This window comes from Phasianus colchicus, chromosome 33, assembly GCF_987193195.1.
Source record: "Phasianus colchicus chromosome 33, bPhaCol1.hap1.1, whole genome shotgun sequence".
NCBI classification, from domain to species: Eukaryota; Metazoa; Chordata; class Aves; order Galliformes; family Phasianidae; genus Phasianus; species Phasianus colchicus.
This window is the reverse complement of record NC_143468.1, coordinates 1458204-1470711: the sequence shown is the minus strand read 5'-3', so window position 1 is coordinate 1470711 and position 12508 is coordinate 1458204. Positions and strand designations below refer to the sequence as shown.

Here is a 12508-nt window from a genome sequence, read left to right as displayed (position 1 = left end):
CCGACCTTTCAGGACCCTCTCAACCCAACCACTCTGTGGCTCTATGACCTTTCAGGACCCTCCTAACCCAACCACCCCATGGCTCTATGACCTTTCAGGACCCTCCCAACCCATCCCAACCACCCCATGGCTCTCTGACCTTTCAGGACCCTCCCAACCCAACCCAACCGCCCCATGGCTCTCCGACCTTTCAGGACCCTCTCAACCCAACCACTCTGTGGCTCTCCAACCTTTCAGGACCCTCCCAACCCAACCCAACCACCCCATGGCTCTACGACCTCTCAGGACCCTCCCAACCCAACCCAACCACCCCATGGCTTTACGACCTTTCAGGACCCTCTCAACCCAACCACTCTGTGGCTCTACGACCTTTCAGGACCCTCCCAACCCAACCACCCCATGGCTCTTTGACCTTTCAGGACCCTCCCAACCCAACCGCCCCACAGTTCCTATGACCTTTTAGGACCTGCTCACCAGGTAGGCGACGAAGGCCAGGTAGGCGACGCTGAGGATGGCCGCCCCAACGTAGAGCCCCACGTGGTTCAGCGCCATCACGTAGGCCACCACGAAGTACATGTTGATGCTGCACACCAGGAGGATGACGGCGCCGCCGCCGATCTTCCAGAACCTGCCGGCAGCGTGGGCTGAGCACCAGCCCCCCCCCCAGACCCCCCCTCCCCGGGCCCCGCCGGACCCCCACCCACCCCCCATGGTACTCACAGCCCGTTGGCGAAGTCGTTCATGACGCTGGGCAGGCTGGTGAAGGTCAGCACTGGGATGAGGGCAAACGGGAGCTGAGATGGAAGGAGGAGGGATGAGGGGGGATGAGGAGGGATGGGGGGGGATGGGGGGGGATGAAAGGGGATGAGGAGGGATGGGGGGGAATGGGGGGGGATGGGGGGGGATGAGGAGGGATGGGGGGGGATGGGGGGGGATGGGGGGGGATGAAAGGGGATGAGGAGGGATGGGGGGGGATGGGGGGGGATGGGGGGGGATGAGGAGGGATGGGGGGGGATGGGGGGGGATGGGGGGGGATGAAAGGGGATGAGGGGGAATGGGGGGGGATGGGGGGGGATGGGGGGGGATGAGGGGGGACGGGGGGGGATGGGGGGAGATGGGGGAGGATGAGGGGGAATGAGGGGGAATGAGGGGGGATGGGGGGGGATGAGGGGGGTTGGGGGGAGGATGGGGGGAGGATGGGGAGGGATGAGGGGAGACGGGGGGGGACGAGGGGGGATTGAGGGGGGACGAGGGGGGGATGGGGGGGGATTGAGGGGGGATTGAGGGGGGATTGAGGGGGGGAAGTCAGCTCCGTGCGACCCCTGGGGGTGTTGTGACACAGGGAGAGGGATTTCTCCCCCGTGGGAAAAGTGTGGGGCCGTGGGGTGGTGTGGGTTGGGCTGGGGGGACACCATGAGCACGGAGCTCCGTCCCGGCGCAGGGAGCTGACGATCACATCGCCCAGTGCCCCCGTCGTGCTGCCATCACCCCCTGCACACCACCACCACCCCCCTTTGTGCCACTGCCCCCCATCCCATCACTCCGTGTCAGGGTGACAAGTGGATCCCATCCCCCCCCTGCATTACAGCCATTCCCCCCCATCCCATCCCTGTGCTCTCCTGTCCCCTCCTCCGTGTCACAGCTTCTGCCCCTTCTCCCCCCAGGCATTTGCTGATTCCCGTCCCCTCCTTTGCATTACAGCTGTTCCCCTTGGTCCCATCGCTCCACATCTGGCTGACAGGCGGATTCCCACCCCCTCCTCCATGTTACAGCCACTCCTCAACCCACTGTGTGTCCAGCTGGCAGCGGGCTCCCTTCCCCTCCTCTGCCCTCCAGCTGCTCCCCATCACCCCATCACCAGCTGACGAACGGATTCCTGTCCCCTTTTCCACCCTACACCCATTCCCCCCGTTCCCATCGCTCCACGCCCGGGTGACAATCGCACCCCTGCCCCCTCCTCCCTATTACAGCCATTCCTTCTGTCCCATCACTGCCACGTGCCCCACCGTGGGCTCCCATAGGGGCGGAGCAGAGGCAGCCAAACCCCCCCTCCCACCCCACTGGGATGGGGGCAGCCTTCCCTCCCCAGCCCCACTTTGCAGGAAGGAATCCCAAAGGAAGCGACGGGATGGCGGGGGAGGGAAATTTGGGTGTCGGGGAAGTTGTTTGTGAGGTGCTGGAATGGCTGCCCAGAGGGGCTGCGGGGGCCCCGTCCACCCCAAAACCGGGTTGGAGGGCAGCCTGGTCCAATATTAAAGGTGGAGGCTGGTGGCCCTGCATGTGGGTTGCAGCTCCGTGATCCTTGAGCTCCCGTCCAACCCCAGCACCCCGTGATGCTGTGGATGCAGTGCAGATTCCGCCCCCCACCCCCCGCCCCACCTGCAGGCTCATGAGGACGTTGAGGAAGTCGTTCATCCCCGTCAGGTGCTCCACGTCCTGGAAGATGGCCACAAACAGGGTGGGGGTGATGGCGATGGAGCGCGTCAGCAGCACGCGGGCAAAGCGCGACCAGCGCAGGTTGAGGAAACCCTGAGGGAGGAGAAGGTGCTGATAAGGGGGGCAAGGGGGGGGAGGGGGGGGAATGGGGGGTAATGGGGGAGAATGGGGGGTAATGGGGGGTAATGGGGGGAGAGGAGATGTGGGGAGATGGGGAACGGTGAGCAGAGGGGACCATAAGGGGGAGAAGGGTAATGGGGGGCAAGGGGGGGGAAGGGGGAGGAAGGGGGGGAAAGGAGATGTGGGGAGATGGGGAACTGTGAGCAGAGGGGACCATAAGGGGAGAAGGGTAATGGGGGGCAAGGGGGGGACAATGGGGGGTAAGGGGGGGTAAGGGGGGGAGAGGAGGTGGGGAGATGGGGAACGGTGAGCAGAGGGGATCATAAGGGGAGAAGGGTAATGGGGGGCAATTGGGGGGCAAGGGGGGTAATGGGGAGTAATGGGGGGCAAGGAGGGGTAAAGGGGGGTAAAGGGGGGGTGATGGGAGGTAAGGGGGGGAAAGGAGATGTGGGGAGATGGAGAACGGTGAGCAGAGGGGACCATAAGGGGAGAAGGGTAATGGGGGGCAATGGGGGGGTAAGGGGGGTAACGGGGGGGAATGGGGGGTAAGGGGGGGGTAATAGGAGGTAATAGGGGGTAATGGGGGAAGAGGAGATGTGGGGAGATGGGGAACGGTGAGCAGAGGGGACCATAAGGGGAGAAGGGTAATGGAGGGCAAGGGGGGTAATGGGGGGGAATGGGGGACAAGGAGGGGTAAGGGGGGGGAATGGGGGGGAGAGGAGATGTGGGGAGATGGGGAACGGTGAGCAGAGGGGACATAAGGAGAGAAGGGTAATGGGGGCAATGGGGGGCAATGGGGGGAACAATGGGGGGAACAATGGGGGGTAAGGGGGGGTAATGGGAGGAGATGAGATGTGGGGAGATGGAGAACTGTGAGCAAAGGGGACCATAAGGGGAGAAGGGTAATGGGGGGTAACGGGGGGTAAGGGGGGGTAATGGGGGGCAAGGAGGAGGTAATAGGGGGTAATAGGGGGAGAGGAGATGTGGGGAGATGGGGAACGGTGAGCAGAGGGGATCATAAGGAGAGAAGGGTAAGGGGAGGCAATGGGGGGCAAGGGGGGTAATGGGGGTAATGGGGGGTAATGGGGGGCAAGGAGGGGTAAAGGGGGGTAAAGGGGGGGTGATGGGGGGTAAGGGGGGGAAAGGAGATGTGGGGAGATGGAGAACGGTGAGCAAAGGGGACCATAAGGGGAGAAGAGAGCATGGAGGGAAGAACAGAGAGCAGAAGAGAGGAGAAGAGGGGGCAGGAAAGGCAGGAGGGGAGCAGAGCAGAAGAGGAGATAAAAGAGGAGGAGAACTGAGAGCAGGATGAGAAAATAGATGGAGAGAAGAGCAGAAGAGCTGCAGGAGGGGACACACGTGGGGCTGGTGGAGGAGGAGAAGGGGAAGAGAAGGGACACAACCCAGGGAGGAGAGGAGGGGATGCAGGAAGGACCAGGAGCAGGAGAGGGAAAGAAGGGATGGAACCCTTATATTGGAGCAGTGGGAGAGCAGGAGAGCTGAGAGGAAGATGAGGAGATGCAGATGGAGAGGAGAGCAGCAGAGGAGGACACATGGGGCAGGAGGAGGAGGAGGAGAGCAGAAGGGGAAAAGAAGGGACACAACCCAGAGAGAAGTGAGGATGCAGGAAGGACCAGGAGCAGAAGAGGAAAAGAGGATAAAGGAAATACGGAAGAGGAGGGGAGGAGGTGACAGGAGGATGGGGAGATAAAGAAGAGCAGCAGAGGAGATGTGTGGCTGAAGGAGGGGAACAGGAAAAGAAGAGAAAGGAAATAACCCAGAAAGAGGAGGAGAGGACAGGAGACAGAAGAGGAGGAGGAGAGCAGCGCAGGAGGACGTGGGGCAGATGAAGGAGAAGGAAAAGAAAAGATGCAGGAAGGAGAGAAGGGGAGCAGAGTGGAAGAGGAGGAGAGAGAAGGAAGAAGAGGAGGAGAGCTGAGAGGAAGATGAGGAGAAACAGGGAAGAGCTACAGGGCAGCAGAAGAGGACACAATTTGGGCAGATGGAGGAGAAAAGAAATAATGAAAGTAAGAAAGAGCAGAAGGGAAGAGAGGATGCAGGAAAAAAGGAGTGGAAGAGGAGGAGATGAGGAGCTACAGACGGAGAGGAGGAGCAGCAGAGGAGGACAGACATGGGGCAGATGAGGGAGGAGAGCAGAAGGGGAAAAGAAGGGACACCACCCAGATTGAGGAGAGGAAGAGGAGAGAAGAGGACAGAAGAGGAGCAGAGTGGAGAGGAGTCACTCCAGGACGGACAGCAGGGAGGAGAAAGAGAGAGGAAGAGGTTCAGAGGGAAAAGCAGAGGGCAGCAGGCAGACCTCCATGACGAACTGCCCTGAGTACGTCCCGGTCATGGTGGAGCTCTGCCCAGCCGCCAGGATCCCGATGGCCCAAATGTACAGAGCTGCTGGGCCGAAGTAACAGCCCAGCACTGCGCCCTGCAACACACGGACAGCAGGCTGCTGACATGGGGCCTTCCAGGACCCTCCATCCCGACCATCACGCAGCTCTGTGACCTTCCAGGACCCTCCATCCCAGCCATCCCATGGCTCTGTGACCTTCCAGGACCTTTCCATCCCAGCCATCCCATGGTTCTGTGACCTTCCAGGACCCTCCATCCCAGCCATCCCATGGTTCTGTGACCTTCCAGGACCTTTCCATCCCGACCATCCCATGGCTCTGTGATCTTCCAGGACCCTCCATCCCAGCCATCCCATGGCTCTGTGACCTTCCAGGACCCTTCCATCCCGACCATCCCATGGTTCTGTGACCTTCCAGGACCTTCCCATCCCAACCGTCCCATGCCTCTGTGATCTTCCAGGACCCTTCCATCCCAACTATCCCACGGCTCTGTGATCTTCCAGGACCTTTCCATCCCGACCATCCCATGGTTCTGTGATCTTCAAGGACCCTTCCATCCCAGCCATCCCATGGTTCTGTGATCTTCAAGGACCCTTCCATCCCAGCCATCCCATGGCTCTGTGACCTTCCAGGACCCTCCATCCCAACCGTCCCACAGCTCTGTGATCTTCCAGGACCTTTCCATCCCGACCATCCCATGACTCTGTGACCTTCCAGGACCCTTCCATCCCAGCCATCCCATGGTTCTGTGACCTTCCAGGACCCTTTCATTCCAACCATCCTACAGCTCTATGATCTGCAAGGACCCTCCAAACCCAACCACCTCATGGTGCTATGACCTTCCAGGACCCTTCCATCCCAACCGTCCCACAGCTCTGTGACCTTCCAGGACCCTTCCATCCCAACAAGCTCCTCAATCTTTTAGCACCCTTCCAACCCAACCATCCCACAGCTCTGTGATCTTCAAAGACCCGTCCAGCTATCAGCACTGGGGGTTGTTATCAGCTGGGGGCTGTTATCAGCTGGGGGCTGTGCTATCAGAACTGGGGGCTGTTATCAAAACTGGGGGCTGTGTTATCACCTGGGGGCTGTTATCAGAATTGGGGGCTGTTATCAGCACTGGGGGCTGTGCTATCAGAGCTGGGGGCTGTGTTATCACCTGGGGGCTGCTATCAGCGCTGGGGCTGCTATCAGAGCTGGGGGCTGTTATCACCTGGGGGTTGTTATCAGAGCTGGGGGCTGTGTTATCAGCTAGGGGCTGTGCTATCAGAATTGGGGGCTCTGCTATCAGCGCTGGGGCTGTGTTATCAGCTGGGGGATGTGCTATCAGAATTGTGGGCTGTGCTATCAGCACTGGAGGCTGTGTTATCACCTGGGGGCTGCTATCAGAACTGGGGGCTGCTATCAGAACTGGGGGCTGCTATCAGCGCTGGGGGCTGTTATCACCTGGGGGTTGTTATCAGAGCTGGGGGCTGTGTTATCAGCTAGGGGCTGTGCTATCAGAATTGGGGGCTGTGCTATCAGAGCTGGGGCTGCTATCAGAGCTGGGGGCTGTGCTATCAGCGCTGGGGCTGCTATCAGCAGCACGGCCCTTATCAGCAGTGCTCACCCCTTTGTAGATGTCCACCTCCAGCGTGGCGTTGTCGCTGGGGAACAGCCCTGCGTGGGCACTGCTGGCGTTGGCACAAACCTCGTGCTGCAACGAGATGCCAGGCGCTGCTGGGGGCACCCAGACCCCCGCCGCGTCCTCCCAGCTCAGCCCGGTGCCCCCCTCCCCCCCCCCCCCCAAAAAACCCCCCCCCCAGCTCACCACATCCATGTTGGTTTTCCCATAAAAAGCCTCGGCGAAGACGGAGACGACGAAGACGTTGATGATGAAGGAGACGAAGAGCGCGATGCACGACTCGGCAAAGAAATATTTGTTGGCCTCACGCACCTCCCGGGGGTTGGAGCGATTCACCTGGCGAGACTGCGGGGGGGGGGCAAGGGGAATGCACCCATGGGTGCACGGAGGGGGGTGTGTGTGTGGGGGGGGGGGTGCAGAGCGTGGGGGTGCAGAGTGAGGGCGCACGGGGTGGGTGCACAAAGCGTGGGTGCAAAGAGCGGGGGTGCACAAAGTGTGGGTGCACAGAGTGGGGGTGCAAAGTGGGGGGGGTGCAGAGTGAGGGTGTGCAGAGAGTGGGGGTGCAAAGTGTGGGGGTGCACAGAGTTGGGGTGCAAAGTGGGGGGGGTGCACAGAGTGTGAGTGCAAAGAGTGAGAGGGTGCAAAGTGGGGGGCTTCAGAATGAGAGTGCAAAGTGTGGGGGTGCACAGAGTGTGGGTGCAAAGTGGGGGGGGTGCACAGAGTGTGAGTGCACACGGGGGGGGCAGAGTGATGGTGTGCAAAGTGTGGGGGTGCACAGAGTGAGGGTGCAAAGAGTGGGGGTGCACAGAGTTGGGGGTGTAAAGCGTGGGGGTGCAGAATGAGGGTGCACAGGGTGGGGGATGCACAGAGTGAGGGTGCAAAGTGGGGGGGTGCAAAGAGTGGGGGTGCAGAATGAGGGTGCAAAGTGTGGGGTGCTGAATGAGGGTGCAAAGTGTGGGGGTGCAAAGTGCGGGGGTGCACAGAGTGAGGGTGCAAAGTGGGGAGGTGCACAGAGTTGGGGGTGCAAAGTGTGGGGGTGCAGAATGAGGGTGCACAGGGTGGGGGATGCACAGAGTGTGGGTGCAAAGTGGGGGAGTGCACAGAGCGGGGCGTGCAAAGTGTGGGTGCACAGAGTTGGGGGTGCAAAGTGGAGGGGTGCACAGAGTGTGGGTGCACAGAGTGAGGGTGCAAAGTGGGGAGGTGCACAGAGTTGGGGTTGCAAAGTGTGGGGGTGCACAGAGTGTGAGTACACACGGGGGGGCAGAGTGATGGTGTGCAGAGGGGGGCGTGCAAAGTGTGGGGGTGCACAGAGTGGTGGTGCAGAGTGTGAGGGTGCAAAGTGTGGGGGTGCAGAATGAGGGTGCACAGAGTGGGGGGTGCAAAGTGGGGGGGGTGCAGAGTGATGGTGTGCAGAGAGTTGGGGGTGCAAAGTGTGGGGGTGCACAGAGTTGGGGGTGCAAAGTGTGGGGGTGCAGAATGAGGGTGCACAGAGTGAGGGTGAACAGGGTGGAGGTGCACAGAGAGGGGGTGCAAAGTGTGGGGGTGCACAGAGTTGGGGTATAAAGTGCGGGGGTGCACAGAGTGAGGGTGCAAAGTGGGGGGGTGCACAGAGTGTGGGTGCAAAGAGTGAGGGTGCAAGGAGTGGGGGTGCACAGAGTGGGGGGTGCAAAGTGTGGGGGTGCAGAATGAGAGTGCACAGAGTGAGGGTGAACAGGGTGGAGGTGCACAGAGCGGGGGTGCAAAGTGTGGGGGTGCACAGAGTGAGAGTGCAAAGTGGGGGGGTGCAGAATGAGGGTGCACAGGGTGGGGGATGCACAGAGTGTGGGTGCAAAGTGGGGGGGGTGCACGGAGTGTGGGTGCACACGGGGGGGCTGCAGAGTGATGGTGTGCAAGAGTGGGGTTGCAAAGTGTGGGGGTGCAGAATGAGGGTGCACAGGGTGGGGGTGCACAGAGTGAGGGTGCAAAGTGTGGGGGTGCACAGAGTGGGGGTGCAGAATGAGGGTGCACAGAGTGAGGGTGAAGAGGGTGGATGTGCACAGAGAGGGGGTGCAAAGTGTGGGGGTGCACAGAGTTGGGGTATAAAGTGGGGGGGTGCACAGAGTGAGGGTGCAAAGTGGGGGGGTGCACAGAGTGTGGGTGCAAGGAGTGGGGGATGCACAGAGTGTGGGTGCAAAGTGGGGGGGGTGCACAGAGCGTGGGTGCACAGAGTGAGGGTGTAAAGTGTGGGGGGTGCACAGAGTTGGGGGTGCAGAATGAGGGTGCACAGAGTGAGGGTGAACAGGGTGGAGGTGCACAGAGAGGGGGTGCAAAGTGTGGGGGTGCACAGAGTTGGGGTATAAAGTGGGGGGGTGCACAGAGTGAGGGTGCAAAGTGGGGGGGTGCACAGAGTGGGGGTGCAAAGTGTGGGGGTGCAGAATGAGGGTCCACAGGGTGGGGGTGCACAGAGTGAAGGTGCAAAGTGTGGGGGTGCACAGAGTGGGGGTGCACACAGGGAGGTGCAGAGTGATGGTGTGCACAGAGTTGGGGGTGCACAGAGTTGGGGGTGCAAAGTGTGGGGGTGCACAGGGAGCCCTGCCCCCATGCATGCGGCTGCTGCCTGGTGCAGCTGCAGCTTTGCTTGCACGGACCCCACTGCCACGGGGAAAAGCTGCACACAGTGCTGACCTGCAGAGCTCACAGCTGCGAGCTCCCATCCCTGCTGCAGCCCATGGCTGCTCACTGCACTGCTGCTCACTGCACTGCTCACTGTGCTCCTCATTGCACTGCTCCTTACTGCACTGCTTCTTACTGCACTGCTCCTAACTGCACTGCTGCTCATTGAACTGCTGCTCTTTATTGCACTGCTGCTTACTGTGCTGCTCCTCATTGCTCTGCTCCTCATTGCGCTGCTCCTTACTGCACTGCTCCTTATTGCACTGCTTACTGCACTGCTCCTCACTGTGCTGCTGCTCATTGCACTGCTGCTTACTGCTCTGCTCCTTATTGCACTGCTCCTCATTCCACTGCCCCTTATTGCACTGCTCATTGCGCTGCTGCTTTACTGCACTGCTGCTCATTGCACTGCTCCTCATTGCACTGCTGCTTACTGCACTCCTCCTCACTGCACTGCTCCTTATTGCATTGCTCACTGCTCTGCTCCTCACTGCTCTGCTCCTCACTGCTCTGCTCCTCATTGCTCTGCTCCTCATTGCACTGCTGCTCATTGCACTGCTTACTGCACTGCTCCTCATGCTGCTGCTTACTGCACTGCTCCTTACTGCACTGCTCATTGTGCTGCTCATTGCACTGTTGCTCATTGCACTGCCCCTTACTGCACTGCCCCTTACTGCACTGCTCCTTATTGCGCTGCTTATTGCGCTGCTCATTGCACTGCTCCTTACTGCAATGCTCATTGCACTGCTGCTCATTGTACTGCTGCTCATTGCACTGCTTACTGCACTGCTGCTCACTGCACTGCTCCTTACTGCACTGCTCCTTACTGCACTGCTCACTGCACTGCTCCTTACTGCACTGCTCCTTATTGCACTGCTTACTGCACTGCTCCTTACTGCACTGCTCACTGCACTGCTCACTGCACTGCTCACTGCACTGCTCCTTACTGCACTGCTCATTGCACTGCTCCTTATTGCACTGCTCACTGCACTGCTCACTGCACTGCTCCTTACTGCACTGCTCATTGCACTGCTCCTTATTGCACTGCTCACTGCACTGCTCATTGCACTGCTCCTCACTGCACTGCTCACTGCGCTGCTCCTTACCGCGCTGCCCCCTATTGCACGGCTCACCTTGACGAGCGCGGAGTGCAGGTACATGTTGTGGGGCATGATGACGGCCCCCACGATGCCCACAGCCTGCTCCAGCTGTGGGGTGCCGCAGCCCGGGCACTCGGGGACAAACAGCCCCCGCAGCAGCTGCTTCTGGTTCGGCTTCACCGTCACGTACTGCGGGCAGAAAGCAACGCTGCGCTCAGCCCTGTGCCCAGTGCCCAGCCCTGTGCCCAGTTCCGTGCCCAGCTCTGTGCTCAGCTCCATGCCCAGCCCTGTGCCCAGTCCTGTGCCCAGCTCTATGCCCAGCCCCATGCCCAGCTCTGTGCCCAGCCCTGTGCTCAGCCCTGTGCCCAGCCCTGTGCCCAGCTCTCTGCTCAGCTCTCTGCTCAGCTCTGTGCCCAGCTCTATGCCCAGCCCTGTGCCCAGCCCTGTGCCCAGCCCTGTGCTCAGCCCTGTGCCCAGCTCCGTGCCCAGCCCTGTGCCCTGCTCTTTGCCCAGCTCTGTGCTCAGCTTTCTGCTCAGCTCTGTGCCCAGCCCAGTGCCCAGCCCTGTGTTCAGCTTTCTGCCCAGCCCTGTGCCCACCTCTGTGCCCACCTCTGTGCCCAGCCCTGTGCCCAGTTCTGTGCCCAGCCCTGTGCCCAGCTCTGTGCTCAGCTCCATGCTCAGTTCCATGCCCAGCCCTGTCCCCAGCTCCGTGCCCAGCCCTGTGCCCAGCTCAGTGCCCAGCACTGCTCAGCTCTGTGCCCAGTGCCCACCTCTGTGCCCACCTCTGTGCCCAGCCCTGTGCCCAGTTCCATGCCCAGCTCTGTGCCCAGCGCTGTGCCCTGCTCTTTGCCCTGCTCTTTGCCCAGCTCTGTGCTCAGCTCTGTGCTCAGTTCCATGCTCAGTTCCATGCCCAGCCCTGTGCCCAGCTCCGTGCCCAGCACTGCCCAGCTCAGTGCCCAGCACTGCTCAGTTCCATGCCCAGCCCTGTGCCCAGCCCTGTGCCCAGCTCCGTGCCCAGCCCTGCCCAGCTCTGTGCCCAGCTCTATGCTCAGCCCTGTGCCCAGCTCTATGCCCAGCCCTGTGCCCAGCTTTGTGCCCAGCTCAGTGCCCAGCCCTGCTCAGCACCGCACAGCCGCTGCCCTTTGGGACGGAGGGACTCTCCATGCCATGCTCTCCCATCCCAGCTCGGTGGGCTCTGCGGCTGCCCACGCACCACCCACCAGCACCCAGTACCTCGTATCCGAAGGTCAGCGCCATGATGGTGATCAGGAAACCAAAGAAAGCCTCCAGCTTCCTCAAACCTGCATGGACAGCACCAGGCTCGGTGTGCTGCTCACTGCAGGACCCCAGCATCCACCTCCAGACCCCAGCATCCACTCCCAGACCCCAGCATCTCCCATCCCCAGACCCCCAGATCCACTTCCAGATCCCAGTATCCCCCACCAGACCCCAGTATCCACTTCCAGACCCCAATATCCATTCTCAGACCCCAGCAACCCCCATCCCCAGACCCCAGTATCCATCCCCAGATCCCACCATCCATCTTCAGACCCCAGTACCCCCCCTCACCAGACCCCGGCATCCCTCCCCATACCCAAGTAGCCATCCCCATACTCCAGTATCCCCCCACCAGACCCCCCCCATCCACTTCCAAACCCCACCATCCACCCCCAGACCCCATTACCCACCCCCAGACCCCACTATCCCCCACCAGACCCCCCCACCCACTCCCAAACTCCTCCATCCACCCCCAGACCCCATTACCCACCCCCAGACCCCAGTCTCCCCCATCAGACCTTAGCATCCCCCACAGGACCCCACTATCCCCCACCAGACCCCCCACCCACTCCCAAACTCCACCATCCACCCCCAGACCCCATTACCTCTCCCCAGACCCCACTATCCACTCCCAGACCCCACTATCCCCCACCAGACCTCAGCATCCCCCACCAGCCCCCAGTACCCACCCCCACACCCCGGTATCCACCCTCCGACCCCAATATCCACCCCCCCAGCCCCCAGTATCACCCCCCAAAACCCCACAATCCCCCCCCACACCCCACAATCCCCCCCCCAGCCCCCACTAACCGTATTTGTCCAGGAAGAGGAAGACGAAGGTGTCGGCGATGGTGATGAGCACTCCGCCCCACAGTGGGATCCTGAGGGTGGGGGTGGGTGTCAGCAGAGGTGCCAACCCCCCCGGAATCAGCCCCATC

General features: G+C 61.1%; 1 protein-coding gene across 6 annotated transcripts in view; it reads right to left on the bottom strand.

The window, feature by feature from the left end:
• Positions 1–12508, bottom strand: part of SLC11A2 (solute carrier family 11 member 2) — a 40487-nt gene that overhangs the window by 11393 nt on the left and 16586 nt on the right. For all 6 annotated transcript variants that reach the window (XM_090128387.1, XM_090128388.1, XM_090128389.1 and 3 more), the window contains 9 exons: positions 12381–12451; positions 11526–11593; positions 10326–10481; positions 6727–6885; positions 6526–6612; positions 4874–4993; positions 2380–2529; positions 721–794; positions 475–628 (listed from right to left, as the gene is read on the bottom strand). In XM_090128387.1, the coding sequence (XP_089984513.1) occupies positions 475–628; positions 721–794; positions 2380–2529; positions 4874–4993; positions 6526–6612; positions 6727–6885; positions 10326–10481; positions 11526–11593; positions 12381–12451 (1039 nt within the window). The remainder of the gene's footprint in view (positions 1–474; positions 629–720; positions 795–2379; positions 2530–4873; positions 4994–6525; positions 6613–6726; positions 6886–10325; positions 10482–11525; positions 11594–12380; positions 12452–12508) is intronic.